This window comes from Thermobia domestica, chromosome 2 (genome assembly GCF_964235325.1).
Source record: "Thermobia domestica chromosome 2, izTheDome1.hap1.1, whole genome shotgun sequence".
Lineage (NCBI taxonomy): Eukaryota > Metazoa > Arthropoda > Insecta > Zygentoma > Lepismatidae > Thermobia > Thermobia domestica.
In genome coordinates this window covers 15,313,694-15,332,760 of record NC_137455.1, presented here as the reverse complement: position 1 = coordinate 15,332,760, position 19,067 = coordinate 15,313,694, and the positions used below count along the sequence as shown (strand labels likewise).

Here is a 19,067-nt window from a genome sequence, read left to right as displayed (position 1 = left end):
GCACTATGTCATGGTTACACATTATATCTGCTAGCGAAATTGGCATTTTTTTTTCATTCATAATCTACAGTAGTTTTACAGGTAGTGCCCGAAATGCTCCTTCGTACGACGCGAGTAAGTTTATGCAAAGTGGCTATATACTCTTTCCCTTTACGATACACATCAAGGATAAATTTGGGCTTAAATGGCATTGGGGATGTCACTATTTATCTTAATGACCCCAAAAGCCATAGATTGGACACTAATTTAGGTTATTTGCGATTATTTTTACACGGCATTCTTCTTTACCTCTTCCCCCCTTTGCCGAAAATGCGCTAAAAATTCGTTCTCGAACTCGATCAAGGTTAACTTCACGACGGGGTAGGGAAGAAAATGTCCATCTTATTTTACGGAAATCATCTTTTTTAAGGAATTACCATCGAAAATTGTTATCACATACTATGCAAAAAAAAAAAAAAAAATCAAACAAGTATAGCCTACGCCAAGCCAATTTTATGCGTTTTTTTTTCTTTTTAACGTTAGAGCAAAACAGACACAAAAACAAGTACATTTTGTATCATAAAAGCTTGCATTGATGCTCTCTTAAAAAAAAAAAAAAAAAAAAAAAAAACGAAGTGAAATTATAATACGAAGCAACAATTCATTATGGCAACGCTGCCATTTCTTCCTATTTTCAGAACAGAGCAACACAACGTATATATCTAAAAGACACTTAACTCTAGCCGAAACTGTTACGTAAGTTTGGCAACATGGGAAATGACAACCTGTCAGCTGCCTTATCACAGATAGCAGGAAAGTGTGCGCAAATGCGGGATGCGTGACTGAACTCCCAGTCGCAGCGGAGGCACGGAAGACGAGGTGTGCGCCATTTTTCTCCGACCAAACAATTTAGTTCGCTCGCTGGATCACTTAACTTTTCTGTGTGCTAAACATTTTGTAATTCATAAAATACTGATAAAATAATAATATACTGTATAATTCCTTAATAGTTCTTCACTGGAATAATACAACGTTTGGAAAATAACATATTCGGTTGAGCATTAAAAAAAGAAAAAAATGACTGATTTCACAATGAGTGTTACAGAGAAAGGACTTCCTTGTATACTAATGGACGGATTTAAATATCGCCGGACTCGGGAAAGCAAGAATGGAGCGCACTGGAGGTAAGCATATTTACAACTTTACTTTATGGCAGCGTTTCTCAACCGCTGTGTCGCGACATTTTTTAATGTTTTCTAAAATTTTCCGCAAAGAACTTATCTTTAGAAGAAAATAAAATTTTTATCACCAATCGACTTGATTTCACATTTGTCTTCCAATCTTAAACCTGGAAAGTTTGCTTTTAACGTTGTTCATATTTCTTTGGAAAGAAACACTGGACATAAGAGTGTGTCTGTCAAGAGTTCGTCCATGCAGAGACATGCTTTTGCAAAAATCGTCAGGGACAAATATCTTACTAGTTTTAAGTTTGATGTCTTCTTATATTTCTGGTGGTAATATTTCTTTCTCATTTCTGCTTAAGAGTCCTTTTATATTAATATGTTTCTATTCAAGAGTCTTACGTAATTTGCTTGTGAGATTTGTATCTCATAGTCGTTCCATAATAATAAAATAATAATAATAATAATAATAATAATAATAATAATAATAATAATAATAATAATAATAAAAGAAATGTATGTATTCTTATGTGTTTGCTTTTTTGGATCTAGGGAAAAATCACATGCAGGGGTATCACGTAAGTTTGAAACGTACTTTGGTGGTGTGCCCTAAAGGAAAAAAGGTTGAGAAATACTGTTCTATGGCTTAATGCAGCGCTTCACAAACTTTTTCAACCGAGGGACGACTTTTATTAGAATGTTCTGAGGACCATTCTACTCTTGTTCTCGAAAGCAACTGTTTTGAGTATATACCAATGTATTTATATTTTAGAAGAGTATTAACTAAATCTACCTTAATTTTGTATTATTGGTACTAGGAAAAGAAAATACATATTAGTTATTATTGTTAATAATTAAGACTATTAAGAACACTTTATAACAATACGTCTAATACGCGATTAGAATTTATATAATCTATTACTTGTATAATCAATATCTGTTTGAGAACATGAATTGTGCCTGATAAGCATTGCTTGCATTCTATTTTTTCTCGTTTGTTGAGATCAGGAGTAAAGGTAGATCTGAAAAGGTAGGGGGACGCTTGACGTCACACCGTCTCCCGTGCTTATCTTTGCCCATTGTATTTTTTAGAAAGTGGGGGAACGACGTCTGCCTGCGTTTCCCCTCACTTTTACCCCTGGTTGAGACTAACGTTCAATCTAAGAGGACTAGAAGGAGCTACAACTGGTCCGCGGACAACAATTTCAGAAATGCTGACTTAACAAAACATTTCTTACTGCAGAGTATTTTCACCTAAGATTTGCCTTTGAATTATTTTATCTTATACGTATAATGAGCAGATCTTTATTGCTGATTCGCTGTTTTTTTTTTTTTTTTCATTGTTTACCAAGTAACGTCCATAATCAAAAGGCAAAATATGTTCAGAATCTTGGGAAAGTATGCTGTCAAATAGGGTAGGTAAATGTATTTAATGAGTTGATTTTGAGTTTTACGTCCCGTTCAGCAGCGAGGCTATATGAGACGTGGACCTACTGATTAACGTGGAATCCGAACCACATGAGAAATTAAATTGTGTTCAGAATATGAATTACCTAAAAATCTAGGTTAATGCAGCGACTATAAAAATGAACTCAACGGTAGTTCATGACTTATCATGTTGTCTTGGTTCCTTGTTAACTAATTTTTAAATAATGTTTCTATTTATGTTGTTATAACTTTTTTATTTTATAATAACTTACGTAAGTTATTATAAAATAAATACAAATATTATTTAAGAAGTAGTTAATAAGGAACCAAGACGACATGATTAGTCATCAACTACAATTGAGTTTATTTTTCTAGTCTCTGCCTTAACCTAGATTTTTAGGTAATTCATATTCTGGACACACTGTAATTTATATGGATGGCAACACTGATAATTCTTCCGATTCGTATTTTCGGGTGTAGAATAACATTATCTATTATTGTGGTAAGTTACATTTCATTATCTCTTTTAATTTACGAAAAACGGTCAAGAGAAAAATGGTTAGGTTTTGAAAAATATTTAGTAGTCAACCCCCTTAAATTAAAGATTTCATTTCACTTTTATACTGTCACAAAACGGTCGGTCAAACTACCTTAAAATAGACATTTCAAAGGCGCTGGTCATTTCGTCTCGCAGTTCTTTGTACGTGCTAGACCAGTGAATATCACATTCTGATAGGCCTATTGTCTTTTTATTTTTCTGTTATTTGCCAAACCGTGAAACAACAAATCCTTCGAAACCTTTTCTTTAGCACAAGTTACTCAACGTAACTAGTTAAACATTACTTGTAGTAAAGTTTCTGCATAGTATCTAACATTGTAATGTACTGGAGGGTATTAAGTGACGTATGCAACTGAATATACAGTATGTGTAGTGAAATCATAATTGATTCATTGTTTGTGTTTGTGTACGCTGTATCCCTGATCCTAATAGTCAATTAAACACCACTTTTGTCAAGTTTCTTAAATTCTAAGGGCCTTATGCAGAGTTGTTTTGACGCGTTATTAGTGCCATACTAAAGAGTTCTACTAACATATGTTTCCTGCAGTAGTCAGGCCTTTAGTATGACGCTAATCATACGACAAAATGACTGCATAAGGCCCTCAGTTTCCATGGCATTTTGAAATAACTTTATGGAAAAGAAAATGGCCACCCTCTCCTCTTTTACTGCCTTAGTCCTTACGCTAGAACCTGCCTTTGAGGCAGACTAATCAAACAAGACATCAGTGAACGCTGTGTCAGTTTTTCTTTTGTTTTAAGAAAGAAGCAGCATAACCTAGCATGACACGCGTTTGTCCTGCCACCTACCACTCAGCATGACAAGCGTTTGTCCAATTTTCGCAATTTCTTTCAAGTTTACCTAAGAAATCGGTTCAGAAGAATAATGAATTCAAGTCAACAACTATTTATCTGATTAAGTATAGCGCAATTTCATTTCAGATTTTCTAAACACCATTACTACTTGGAACTGAAACTGGTGCAGAAAATTAAGTAAGTGATTAATTATTTGGAAGTTTGTGAATTTACCCATTTGAAAAATACGTTTCACTACAAATATCGTAAAAAATCTTTGATTGTGTGGATTTTGTTTAAAATAATACGAATTATCCTTATAACTTTGGATTGAAATTAGGCAGGGTAAGGGGCCGCGGTGGCTCAGTGGTAGAGCCCAGGTTCGATCCCAGCCCCCGCCAAGTTTACTTTGTGGTGGACAAACACCGTGTGTGTGGGTTTTCTCGGGGTTCTCCCGTTTCCTCCCACTTTCTTCATTCCACCATTTCATTCATCACTCATCATCACCGTCTCCTTTAGTCCAACCGGCATAACCGTGGGACGTAAAACTCAAAGATTTCATTTCATAGGCCGGGTAAAAGATGAATTCACCCCACTTTAAAAAACTGTTAAAGGATAGGTTTTGACTTTTATGAGTATGCTTTCCGTCTTTCAGGGTTCACAATCAGGGCCTATTGCTTGAGGTATTGTATCCGGTTCTTGAAGTTTAGCGTCTTTTTTTTTCTTTTAGATGAGATGTGGCTCATATGCAATTTAAAGTGGAATCTGAATCACCGTGTTCAAATTTTTTTAATGTTCTCCCACCGGGAATCGAACTTAGGACCACGCGCATCCAAGGTGCACGCGTTAGCTACTAGACTAGCGAGAGGGCTATTGTTTAAGGCTAAAACCAATCAGAAAAATGAGTGAATTCAGCCTATTTTAAATGTGTTTAACGATAGGTTTCTTAAATTCCAACGAATTCCAAATTAAAGAAAAAATAAATTTTCTCATTTGATGTCATTTCTCATCACATTAATATGTTTTATATACAATATGTATCAATATCTTTTTTTTTTTTCAGGTGTACGGCAAAAATGTGTTGTGCTACTGTTGTTACTACTATTGACGGAAGTACTTTCTTGAAGCAGACAGGTCAGCATAACCATCCCAAATACCTGTCAAAGATTCAGAGACACATCCTCCGGGAAAATTGTAAAGAACGAGCATTACAAAGCCCGTACGAAAGCCCGGATAAAATTATTAAAGAAGAGATTTCTAAAATAAAAGGTATTCCGGATATCATGGATAATAAAATTGTAAGAAGGTGTAGAGATGTTATATACTGGAATCGGAAGAAACATATACACTCTCAAGCTCAACCGAGTACCAGTACAAAGACTGCTGAACATCAGCGGCTAAACAGTGACGAAGGAACGCCTGTTGATGAAGATAATCAAGCTCTTTCGTCATCTTGGTACAATAGCAGCATTAGGTAAGAACCGTTTTTACTTTTATATTTGCTAATATTAATATTCATATAATTTCATATTCAAGTAATGACAAATTGTTCGAATAAGTATTATCATCATCATAAGCATTTTGCCATCATTGATACATTATTTCTGACGAGATTAATTTACAGTAGTTGCTTGGGAAATATGCCCGGGGCATACAAAGGTCGAACTCAACATCAATCCCACATACTAAATTCGCCCTTACTATCCGGAACGGCTCAATAGTTCTACTCGAGAAACGTTTGCAAAGAGACTTGTGGATAAACAAATAAGGTGGGAGGACATAAAACACCATTTTAGAGAATGAGCTGATTTTGAGTTTTACGTCCCCTTCAGCAGCGAGGCTATATGAGACGTGGAGCTACTGATTAACGTGGTGTCCGAACCACATGAGCTCCCATCGGGAATCGAACCCAGGTCTGCCACGCCAAAGGCGCGTACGCTAACCGCTTAGCCACGAAGGAGCTCTACAATCTTAGAGAAATGGGTACCGAAAATACAAACTGAATTGCTTTGCTACATGATAGGTTTCAGTGGCGATATTTCCACTTCTGCGGAAAGGCTCTACGGAACTGACAAACAATTAGAGGAGCTGCTAAACACAGAAATGCAAGAGAAGACTTCATACTCAGATCCGATTAGGATTTAGGAATTAGATTTCTAGGCTTTCGGCATCTAAGGCCATTTAGCCCGCCACGTTTTGAGGGATAACGTCCCTTGGCGAGCACACAATCCGGGGAAAGGGAAGGAAGGAAGCGGCCTCGGACCTATACTCAGATCCGAGTACGACAAAATATTACAGAACCTAAAACATGGAAAAACTCCTGATGTAGAGGTACAAGCAGAAATCAGATAAGATGTGGGAAGGAAGCTTGGGAAAAGTTATAATATAAATTAACATTTATGAAGAAGGGAAAGTACTTCGATACTTCAGAAGAGGAAGATTGTGGCAATACCAAAAACAGTAGGTGCTGAGAAATGCAAGGATCATAGAACGATAAGCTCGATTATGCATGCATGCTTAAAAAATTACAAAATTAATCTACAGAAGATTGGAATCTAAACTAAAAATACTGTACTAGCAGATGACCAGTTTGGTTTCAGATGGAAAATTGGAACGCGGACTTGCACTCATATGATTGACAAAAGAAAGAATTCGAGGGAGAAAAGCTACTTACGTAGCATTTGTGGACTCGGAAAAGGCATTTGATAATGTAGAATGAACCAAATTGTTCAAAGATTCGGAAGGGATCACGAATAAACTGTAAGGAGCAAAGAGTAATATATAACCTGTACAAAGAACAGAAGGCAACAACTGAGGTTGAAGGAGAAAGAGAAGCAAAGCAGCAGGGGTTAGGCAAGGATGCTCATCATCACCAATTTTGTTTAATGTAATTGAAGAAGCAATGAAACAAATCAAGGACACTGACAGCACAGGAATAACTGTCCATGGGCAGAAAATACAGACGCATAAATTTGCGGATGATATCGTAATGATGGGAGGCAGTGAAAAAAAAAATTAATAAAGGCAGGTGCAAACGGAGTACAACAGGTGCTTAGCAACAAATTCAACATGAACATGAACAAGAGCAAACCAAAAGTTCTGAGATGCGCTAGAAAAGAAATAAGAAAAATGTAGATCAAAATAGATCACCTGTTGGTAGAGATACAAGAATTCTGTTACTGAGGGAGTTAAATAACGTCCGATAATAGGTAAGAACAACAAGTAGGCGAAGATGAGTTTTGAAGAAAACAGAAGCTTCTAATTAGGAGCATCAGGATTGAATGGAAGAAAAGGCATATGTGTGGGTGTGGCACTATATGGATGTGGGGCATGTGGGCACATTCCGTAACGATTTGCGTCAACGCAACGCAAAATTTGCGATTTCATTGTAATAATCACCATAGCAGTTATAATGACGATTTTTTTTTTTTTTTTTTTTGGATTGCGCTGCTGTACGCAGAATTTTAAGAAGACTGATACGGAATGGCCCCATGGACAGTAAAAGAAGAGGGAAAACGGTGAATGGAAAACTTCGGAATGTGTAGCTATAGAAGAATGTTCAAAATTAGATGGGTGGGCAAGGTGTCAAATGAAAGGGCGTTGGAAATTGTAGGAGAAAAGAGGAGTATACTGAATAATATTTCGAAAAGAAAAGCTAGAATGATTGGATACACTATTTACTATAGAGGGAATGGAAGGAAAAATAGCTAGAGGAAGACCGCAATTGAAACATACGGATCAATCTGCAGTGCGAAAGGGTACATGGAAACGAAAAGTCTGGCTTAAGACAGGGAAGAAAAAGTAAATGGAAATGAAAAGTCTGGCTTAAGATAGGGAAGAAAAAGTAAATGGAAATGAAAAATCTGGCTTCAGATAGGGAAGGAAAAGTACATGGAAATAAAAAGTCAAACTCAGAACAGGGAAAAGTAGAAGGCCGAGTCACACCAATCAAAAGAACGTTGACCTGATAAGAGAAAAACAGGCAATGATATATGTATGCTCACCAGTCGTAGAACATTAAATCAGCTTGATGATTTGTCTTGATTACGAATATGTTACTGACGCTTTCCGCCGTATGCAGAGTTGTTTTAATGTATGATTAGCGTCATACTACAGGCCTGACTACTGCAGGAAACATATGTTAGTCGAACTCTTTAGTATGGCACTAATCATGCTTCAGAATGACTCTGCATAAGGCCCTTCGTGTTGAAGTCTTTGATGCTTGAAACTAATGTCTTTTCTACAGAAAGCATTGCTAGTTCCGTGAATTCATCACGACGTTTTGTTGTGTTCTTTTGAAAAGATTTGATTCGATTTATCAACGAAAAGCATCCTTCTCGGACTTCTATTATCGTAGGTATAGTCAGGGAGTAATCTACACCCCCCCGACACCCCCCTAACACCCCTCCAAATTTCTTTACACACACCCCTGGATGGAAAAGGAATACTCCGCCAAATCCAATTGTATCAATCAGTATCATATAGGTTATTTATTACATCAAGTTAAAAAAGGTTTAGGCATTTAGGAAGGAAGGCAATATTCTTATTTATTTATTTCACTTCAAAATACGGAATGACCTCTTTCTCATGTACGGCTTCGAGAACCACATGACCTCATTGTTTCGGGCGGTGTTTCGATCGAAACAATTGACAAAACAGACCGCTGATACCTACCCTCCTGGGTTCCGCGGTCGTTTCCTACAAAAGAGATTGATGGACAGATGCAGATGACTGAAATTGGCAACGTCTTGAGCGGTCATTCACCTATCTCCTTCTCAATAAGGAAAAATGTGACAATATAGTAATAAGCCTATAACAGATTCAGTTGGTAAGTGCTACTCTGCAACAGGCTCGCAACCAGAGGAGGGCTAGGGAGGGCCTGGCCCTCCCCAAATTTTTCATGTCCCCTCCAGACCTCAATACAAAATGCGCAATTTAGATATTTGTAAGAGAATTTTTAATGACTTGGCCGCTCCTAATATATTCATTGCCCCCCAAAGCTCTGTGGCTGGTTTCGAGCCTGTTCTGCAAGTGGTGTATCAACGGACGGACGTTAGAAGGGTGTAGTCAAAACGTTTTTAGAAATGAAGAGATCGATCGAAGTAAGAATTATATATATTTTAGACTGAATCTAGTGTTATACAGGAACGCATTTGGCGCTAGCTTAATTTTTTGTAAAGTCTATTTTTATTCACGTAAATTCATTGAGCGGAACAGGGCTCATAGCGAGTCACTTTTTTAACTAAAATTTACTTTTCTTCAAGTTGGTCACTAAAAGTTACTTTTTTCAAATTTGTCACTAAAAGTTACTTTTTCGAGAGGTAAAGTGACTTTTTCGTGTGATTTATGTTTTGCATTGGCAGTTTTCTAAGAAAAATATTATAAAAGTAAATGGAAAAAGGCAAAACCTTGTTACTCATTACTCTTCTGAAAGCTTCAGTACTTGCTGCCATATGTGAAACAGTCAGCTTTATTCTCACTTCAGCTTTTATTCTTTCTAAAGCACAGTGGACGGTTGGTGGATGCTTAAGCTCTCAAGGCGGGGTTGAGAACCTTCTGTGTCTATTCTTTTCTTCTATCATAATAATCTTTTAGTTTTCTCTCGTAATAGTTAACGTTCCGTTCAACGTTGTGTGTGTGTGTGTGTGTGTGTGTGTGTGTGTGGTTCATCATGTTCGTCTTGTGGTATGCTTCTTGTATGTTCAAATGAATGATCAAATAATATGAATGTTTGATCAATGAATGTATGATCAAATAATATTACAACGATTAACGTTAACAATAGAGTTAGAATATTAAAATAATGAAATTGGAACTATGTACAGTATTAATTACTAAACGAATGTGATTTCAGCATGGGACGAGGGAATTTTTTCCCAATTAATATTTTGAAAATAAAAAAAATCACCCACTAAAACTTGGTGGGGTGAATAAATTGAAATAATAGCAGAATTTTGCAAAATAATTACAATAATTCGTATGTAATCAATTCACATGTAATTACTGGGTAAAATAATGGAGGTTAATTCCAAATACTGTGAAACCTCTCTTAACGGGCATCTCTCAGTAGTTGACATCTTCATAAGAGGACAAACTTTCTTATTCTTCCATGCCATAAATATGTGTGGTGTGGTGTTATGAAAGAGAACCCTTCCTTTTAGGGACACCTCTCATTTGCGGACAAATAATCGGTTCCACCGATGTCCATTTTGAGAGGTTTCACTGTATTAAATGCTCAAATGTGTGAACTTACTTTATTGAACCTACCACTGCGAAGAGCTGTTATTATTATTATTATTATTATTATTATTATTATTATTATTATTATTATTATTATTATTACTAGTAGTAGTAGTAGTAGTATTGAAATAGTTGCGTAACAAAATATACTGATTTCTTGTTTTTGTTTAAAAAATATATTACTATTCTGAGAGCACACCCCTCCTTTAATTTTGAACACCCCCCCAAGTAAAAATTTCTGGCGTACTTACTGGGTATAGTAACAATTATCCTGAAGAGTTGTAGTTTCCTTTGAATAAAATATTCTAAGCAAATACAATGCTCCTTTCGCGTTAACGAAATCAGTTCTTTCATATAAAAGCAAAAGTCCTGGCACACACAAGCTTTCTTTTGAGGCACCAACCTAATTCATCATCTCGTGAAAAGTAGCTCAGCCCTCTTTCTCTTCTTGTATAGTTTTGTGTGGGAATGAGTTCTCAAATTCAAGAAATCATTCAATGGCTTCTCTGTTTTTATAAATAAAACTTGTTGCCGAGACTTGAAATCCCACTTAGAAACAGAATCCATAGTATACGTCGTTCGTGTCCATTTTTGATTGTACATTATTCAGTGGTGCCCCCCCCCCCCTTATGTCCATGACGCACCCCCCAATTGTCTATCCGTAGGTGTTCTTCCATGAAAAAATCTTCTTTTTGATTAATTTTACCCCCCCCATCAAACATATTTATATAGATTTTTACCCCCCCAAATATTTCAATGACGCATTTGCGTCATAGCCCCCCCCTTGTGGGCACCCCTGCATTATTGATACATCTTATGACTGTACCAGGATCAAATATTCGTGCAATGATTTTGCTGGGTGTAGATTGAAAATTACTGTTTAATTTTGTACGCAAACACTCAGATATCTCTAAGGAACTCTGTTCATCCGATTTCAAGATCTGTTCATCCTGTTACAAAAATGCTCAAACCTTTTTATTGATATCTCCATTTATCTCGTACATTATCTATCAACAACCACGATCTGCAGATGATCAAATAAATATGGAATTTCGTCTATCATTATAGCTATAAATTTTGCTGCCCTCAGTTCTTCTTCAAACATCATGCTTATACAGAAGGTTGTTTGCTTTCCATTTTTGATGGGTACTCACCTTAAGAGATACCGTGCCGCCACAACCGATCATGTTCTATTGGACCCCCAGCACCGTGGACTATCACACGGCATCGCAGTTTCCATTGCAGCACTCCTCCCTCCAAACTTTCCAAACACCATGGAAAGTGTGCGGGCGGCGATGTTAAAGGCGTCGTTTCCATAGTCCAAATGCGCAAAAATCCATGGGACTGGCATCTGGGCTTTTCACAGGAATGTCTTCAAACGGAATGACACGAATTCCTAATTCCTCTGTCATTTTCAGATAAAAACATACTGATATTCAGCCGGTATAACTTGAAGCCTTGTTGATATGGATCATCACCTGGTTCGTGTCCATTCCATACAATTGTGGGATGTCTCTCCGTCAGAATGGATTCTTGAAAGTGTCTTGCATTCACCTTCACGTTTTGTCCACCTTGCGTATCATTAACTTACCCTCATATTCGAATCCTGTAACAACCATAAAGCCACGAGGGAAACGGTCCCTGTAATGACGAAAAAAGTTGCTGCGCCTCTTGCCGTCAATGTCAGAGTATGTGATCGCACGAATGTGACCACCAACAGTGAGATGGATATATGATTCATCCATTGTGACAACTTTCTTCGATTTGGAATCCGCCAGGTACTTCTCATAGACTTTCCTGCAATTCGTCTTACGTTCGGCAATGTGACTCGGTAGCCAGGTGGTATACACAGACCTTCCGCATACATCTAAACTTGATTCGCTTGCGGATTGTTTTGTTCACAGTTGACGATATGAGGTGGGATCTGTGGTCCAACTCACGTTGCGTTGGGAGATTTTCTTGGCACGCCAATTGACGGATCTCCCTTAGCACTACGGGTGTCACTTTTCTTGCAACCCTCCTCCTGGTGGTTTCCGTCGGTAAATGTTTCGCATGGGAAGCCTATTGTGTGTAACGGGCCACAATAGCTTTCGTAGCAGTCCTCCGAGTGTTAACCAATTCTCCTTACAGTGTTTCACAATACATACGTACGAAACCTTAGCATGGAAAAGGGCCATTACGTAACCCTTGAAATACCGGTTGATTTTCGACGCCATTTGATAACACTCACGCACCTACAAGGTCAAACACAACACTGCTTCCGCTGGCAAACCCATATTTCCAGCATGATATCCCAGGTGGCAGCACCGAATCGAAAATGGTCGGATATACAGTGAACAACTTTCTGTATTCCGGTAGGTCATTTTTCACTGATATTGATATCCATTTGAGGCAGTACTCATTTCAATGTTTCTTACAGTAGTGTCAATATTATCGATTAAGTTTAGTTGTTCTTCAAATATTCTTGGTTTTGAGAAGATCTCTATTTCAATATGGTCGTGTAATGCTAAATCAAGCGGACCGTAACATTTTATGCAGTCTTATTTTGGATAAAATATTACGGTTCCTTTCAACTTCATCTTTGAATTTGAGAGATCCGCTATATACCGTGTTCATCTGAAGACCAGTTTTCGTTGCACCAGAATTAGTAAGAACAAAAACTTTAGACATATATGTCTTAATTGCTAAATGCTTTCTGTATACTTATTTATGTAACCAATGTTCATTACAACATTTTCTGACCACGAATCGTTGCTAGAAGACAAGGAGACAAGAAAAGAGCAGAATCTATAATTCCTAATTTCACAGCAGCATATACAGGGTTGCTTTTCATGTTCGTTAGAATGAAACAATGTATTGTTTAAAAAAAAAAAGTCTTTTCTCCCCTTCGACGAATGAGCAAGAGTCAAATTAGTAGTAGGCCTTACCACTGCTTTAATTCAAATTTTTTCTTCAAGGGAACCAGGTAGAAAATGGTTGCTTCAACCTTCAACACAGAACTCATTCTTCAGGCACTTAACTGAGATTCGAATAAGAACATCGAATAATAATAATAATATTTCAGGAGCAAGGCTGTATGAGACGAGGACCTACAGCTTACGTGGAATCCGAATCATATGAAGTCCTACCGCCTCTCCCCATAGAGTCTGAAGAATAGAAAATTTGCTGCATGGGATACAGCCGAAGTTGTAAGTGGAGTGGTTCAAGTTTATAAGGCCATTTTGAACTACAATGTAATATGAGACGAGACGTACTTTTTTTTTGCAATAGGATCCGAACTACTGTCTTGTCTCCGACGGATGAAACTCTCACGGGAAACCCAAACCCAAAACAACGCGTGTTGGCCACTTGGTCACGAAAAGGTACATGAAGTGTTAAGAACAAGCAACAACGCCACGTGTACACAACGTAACGGAATTTGGATTAAATCGTGCCATATTTCTCAGTTAATATTCAAACTGGAAGAGGCAATAAATTTTATCACTGCAGGTTTTGGTAAAGAATATGACATATATTCTTGGGACGCTTAATTGATTGCAGAAAACCCCTTTTCACTATCTATTATCGTTTTACTATGACAATTCAACGTTAACACCGGAAGTTGTTCATTTCTGTCACTTCCGGTTTGAATAGAGAGTTAAGAGAACGGATGATATATTTTCTTTGAACGCTAAATCGATTTTAAAGCAAACACTTCTCCCTATCTCTTATCTAGTTTGCTCTATACAGGACCTAGAAGAATATTGAAACCAGGCTGGTTTATACCAGTTTCAGTTTGAATATCATCTCAATCAACCCTTGACATCCTAGCCAAAATCGATCGTGAATCATTAAGTATTTCTTCATATTTTTTTTTATCTTATCTTTCGGACGGATGGAAAATTAAATAAAATATTTCAGTTTAACGTCCCACTATTATGCCTTTTACTCTAAGGCAGACGGATGATTACGGCAATTGAATGATAATGGAAGGATTATTGGGATGAGAAAGTGGGAGGAAACGGGAATACCCTCAGAAAACCCACGGACACGATATTGTCCACTACAAACTTACTTCGCCGGGGATTGAACCAGGGATCCCACACACCAGAGGTAGGTGCTCTACCACTGAGTCATTGTGACCCCTCCCGGACGGATGGGCACACAGACAGAGTATAGTATAAAATATTTGGAAGACGAAGTTCTTTAATACAAAGTACATGAGGGAATAATGATAAAAAGATGTAACTGAAAAAAATTAAAAGAAACCGATTACACAATTGTTTGCGAAGAAAACTGTCTTCTCAGTGATGTGGTAAAAAGGTATGGTAGAAGGTAAGCAAGGGAGAGGAAGAAAACTTGAAAAAATGAAATGAAATCCTCGGGTTTTACGTCCCACCTTTATGCTGGCTACGCTAAAGGAGACAGTAATGATGAGAAATGAATGAACTGGTGGAATGAAGAAAGTGAAAGGAAACTGCAGAACCCAGAGGAAACCCACGCACACGGTGTTTGTCTACCACAAAGTTCACTTGGTGAAAGCTGAGATTGAACGCGGAACTCCATGGAGTAGATGTGAACGCTCTACCACTGAGCCACCACGGTCCCTTAAGAAGAAAACTTGCTGTTGAACGACATAGAAGAGGATGATAAATGTTGCTTAACAAAGCAGACGGAAGTGTATGGAGTTTTCGATTTTTTGATTTTTTTTCCCCCCCGGCAAAATGTGATCTACCAGCAATGGCAGTGTACTTGTGATTAAGACAAGTGCTCTATTTAGGGTGATCCAGATGCAGTTACCCCCCTTAGTGTGACAAATACAGTCTTGTTGAAAAAATCTTGGCCACCTATCTTGTTTAAAAAGGCCATAATGCGTACGAAATTCTAATACTTTGGCTGTAAGATCTCGGGCAAATAAAGTCCATTTTGTTTGGTTTAATTCCAACTGTGTAAGTGAATAGGAATGATCAAAGAGAGGTGGGTGGTATTTTTTTTTTTTTTTTAACAAGACTACATTTTTATCAATTGTACGGTAATATAATAGTGAAAAGTGTGAGTGGAAATAGTTATGTCGGTTTAGAGACGTGTCGCCTCCGTAACAAAACCTGAAATTACAATTTCTGGATTAGGATCAGTGGCGTCTCGTGAGTTCCTCATGCGGGGGGAGAGTTTAAGCTCCTGAATTTATGTAATATCAGGCGTTTGTAAACATATTTTAATTTGATAAATATTTATTTTTGCATAATGTCTTGCTCAAGGAAGAGTTAAAATCCCGAAACACCCTGTGCGCACGTTACTGATTAAAATGATACATAGCCTCCGATCAGAGATCTGCACGGGCTGGAATTTTTAGCCGGAGCCTGGTCCGGCCCGTGAATTTATATTTGAGGCCCGACCCGAGTCCGAAATATGTTCTAGCCTTTAGGCTTGAGCTCGTGTGATAGTCAAATGGGCCCGAAACAAGCCCGAATTACAGAAACTTAATAATTAAGGCAAAATTGCATTTTTATTTACAACAATTAGAGGCTTAATTTTTCAGGTGTACTTTAAAAGTTTTCGAGAAAGAACGATCCCATAAATATTGTTGTACAGTCTATTTACAAAGTTTGGCCAGAAAAATCCCAAGAAATATGGTTGTATATTTAAAAAATTTACGGCCCAAGCCCGGCCAGAGCCCGAAGTGATCTATGCTTTGTAGGCCCGAGCCCCAGCAGACCTCTACCTCCAATATGTAACGTGTTAATTCCCACAGCCAGCTTCCCTGACTAAATATTTAAAAATATCGTGTATTCTTTCAACATCTCCTTCCGAAATGTTGGTGTGAAAACTTCAACGAAGAGCTAAACCACGTTCTTATGTTCATTTCTTCGTCTTCTTCTTTTTTAAGAATAATATTACTGTAGGAGCTGCGTTGTCCAACTTGTAGTACTCCTGTGCATAATATTACTGTGGACCTATGTTGGCCAACCTGTAGAACTCCTATGCTTAGTATTACTGTAGAGCTACGTTGACCAACCTGTAGTACTCTTCTGCATAATATTACTGTAAGAGCTTCGTTGTCCAACCTGTAGTACTCCTGTGCATAATATTACTGTGGACCTATGTTGGCCAACCTGTAGAACTCCTATGCTTAGTATTACTGTAGAGCTACGTTGACCAACCTGTAGTACTCTTCTGCATAATATTACTGTAAGAGCTGCGTTGTCCAACCTGTAGTACTCCTGTGCATAATATTACTGTGGACCTACGTTGGCCAACCTGTAGGACTCCTATGCTTAATATTACTGTAGAGCTACGTTGACCAACTTGTAGTACTCTTCTGCATCATATTACTGTAGAGCTGCGTTTGGCAACCTGTAGTACACCTATGTATAATATTACTGTAGAGCTACGGTGGCCAACCTGTAGTATCTTCTGCATAATATTACTGTAGAGCTACGTTGAGCAAACTGTAGTATTCCTATGCATAACATTTAATTTTTTTTTACTAGTATATTGTTATACTATTTGTTAAAAAGCAAGTATGTCTTGAAATCAGTGTGGGTAACTGCCTCCCTTGCCCTCCCCAAATGACGACTCTGCGCCTGGGTATCACTTTTTACGTGCACATTGTTGACTTGCTGTTCATAAACGGCTGTGTTGTAATTGCTTTTATTTTTAATCTTCATGAGCCACCTCAAGACACACCGCGTGCTACAATTAAAACCGCATTCCTCTAATGCTATGCGTGTTCTAGTTTGGTCATCGCTGAAATAAAAATACGAAAATAATCCGATCATGAATGTACTAAAAGCTCCTTTGATTAAAAGCCAGAAGAGGCTATGACCAGCCACCGGCTTACAGTTTGTGATATGTGGTCAGCACATTTTAACTGCTGTGGAAGTCATTTGTACCACAAGACCTTGTGCTGTTAATCTTAATTCAAGTAATTCCCTAACTGTGTGTTACGATGCAGGGTTACTATTAAAAATCCTGTAGAAATTGGAATTTGAACATATACGAGGCAGACACACTTAAACTTTCGTTACCCAGTGGAAGCTCACGTGGTTCGGATTCCACGTTAAGGGCGTTGGCATTCTACTCAGAATTACTAAAGAACGTAATTTATCGAAATGATCTGAGTATATAACATTATAGCAATGTATTTAATAGTAATAATGATAAATTTTAGGTTGATATAATCAATATACGCTTATATAATTAATTAATAATTAATTAAAATTTGTTCTAATGTAGTGAAATAATTAATAAAAATTTCGTTTCGAAACTTGAATATGTCATTCCCTGATTATTATTGATTAGAATGAAATAGTATTAAATTTTTCTTGAAGCTTGATTTGTTTTTAATTATCTTAAGAACTAGATATTGGAATGTTAAAATACAACTAAACTGCACACCACAGCGCAAATCCGTTTTTTGATTACTTATATTTGTCGAAAGAGGCCAGCGATCTTCAACATTTATATATCATTCTAAACACTGAAATGTCTTCTTCCTCTCGATATTATACTTCAACATGTATTACCAACGTACTTTATGTATTTCGAGAATAAATGCGCAAAGTGTTAACATTTTAAAAGGAACATCTGTACGCTAGCGCCACTCGCATTTTCGATGGGATGTTCTACAACTACAAGGTCCTACTATCACCTATTTCGCAGTGTAACTAGCAGCGGTGCCAGATCTAGCATAATTTGCATATCTTTAGCATCTAGCATCTTGCTTTTAGCATCCTGTCCAAATCTAGCATAATTTCAGCAAGTTTATAAGAAAAATCTGGAGTTGAGAAAGAAGTTGGTCTGGGGAAAAAAAGAAAGACAGAAATGTATCCTCTCCCATTGATTCGTACAGTCGGTAAACCATACAGGCAGTCTTATTGTTCGACGCAAGTTTGAAACGGCAGGTCATCCCTTTACCGATGCTTTTAGAGAAGGGGCGTGGGAGTAAAAACAATTTAGTTTTTCTGAAAATGAGTTACACCCTCTTCATATTCATCCACTGCAGTGGCGCAACTCGGTGGAGCAACTGCTTGTGAAGCATTGCTTTAAATTGCTGCCTTCGTTTGCTTCCACTGCAGTTGCTTCCACTAAAACGATTGCCGCCACCGACCGCTCTCGCGCAACTGTCTCGAGCAACTCTCAGTGTCCGTCACTCGAGGAAAAGCATTGCTTTAAATTGTAGCCTTCGTACGGGGATACTGCAGTGGCGGTCACCGCACAAGGTTGCCAGTGTATCTCGATGCCAATCAGTAGCGTACCCAGGAATTTATTTCGGGGGGGGGGGTCCAAACTAAATATGAAGGTATTTTATATTAAAATTCCTAAAATTGCCCCTAAAATTAGGCTAAATTTTTAAAAAGTCGTAATTTCGGGGGGGGGGTCCGGACCCCCAGGTCCCCCCCTTGCGTACGTCCCTGATGCCAATGTATGTATATGTTGTTAAAAAAAGAAGAAGAAGAAGAAAGAAAAGAAGAAAAGGTGCTAATCAGACGAAACATGCACACTTGATCTTTCCGTGCCTGCCCTAGTCGCGGGATTACTACCCCTCCCCGATGGGGAAAATTTTTAACACAATAGATAATAATAATGAAAAACTTATTTTAGGCATACCTTTATTTCGTTTTAGTAGAAATTTTAATGAATTTTCATTTTACATATGTTGTGAAGAAAGACTTTAATTACTATAAATTCACGATCTTTTCGTGTTGTTTGAAATTGTTACAGAGAATGATGAGTTTTACGATATGCTTAGGCGCAATAATGAAATAAATTCGTTTTCAATTTTCGCCCGTAATAATCTGAATATTCCAACACTAAGAATTTCATTAAAGGGAATAAAATAACCGGATTGCAAGGGCGCCCATCAGGAGGGACAAGGTGGGGCGATCGCCCCCCTAGAGGTAATTGTA

At 37.7% G+C, this 19,067-nt stretch overlaps 2 protein-coding genes across 4 annotated transcripts in view; one reads left to right on the top strand and one right to left on the bottom strand.

Moving 5' to 3' along the window:
• Window positions 1–19,067, bottom strand: part of LOC145670527 (uncharacterized) — a 155,750-nt gene that overhangs the window by 121,757 nt on the left and 14,926 nt on the right. The gene's annotated exons all lie outside the window — the stretch shown is intronic.
• LOC145670574 (uncharacterized) overlaps window positions 820–19,067 on the top strand; it is a 216,704-nt gene continuing 198,456 nt past the window's right edge. Inside the window, exons 1-2 of the mRNA XM_081739383.1 lie at window positions 820–1,163; window positions 5,003–5,413. Coding sequence (XP_081595509.1) covers window positions 1,057–1,163; window positions 5,003–5,413 — 518 coding nt within the window. The 5' untranslated portion in view covers window positions 820–1,056. The remainder of the gene's footprint in view (window positions 1,164–5,002; window positions 5,414–19,067) is intronic.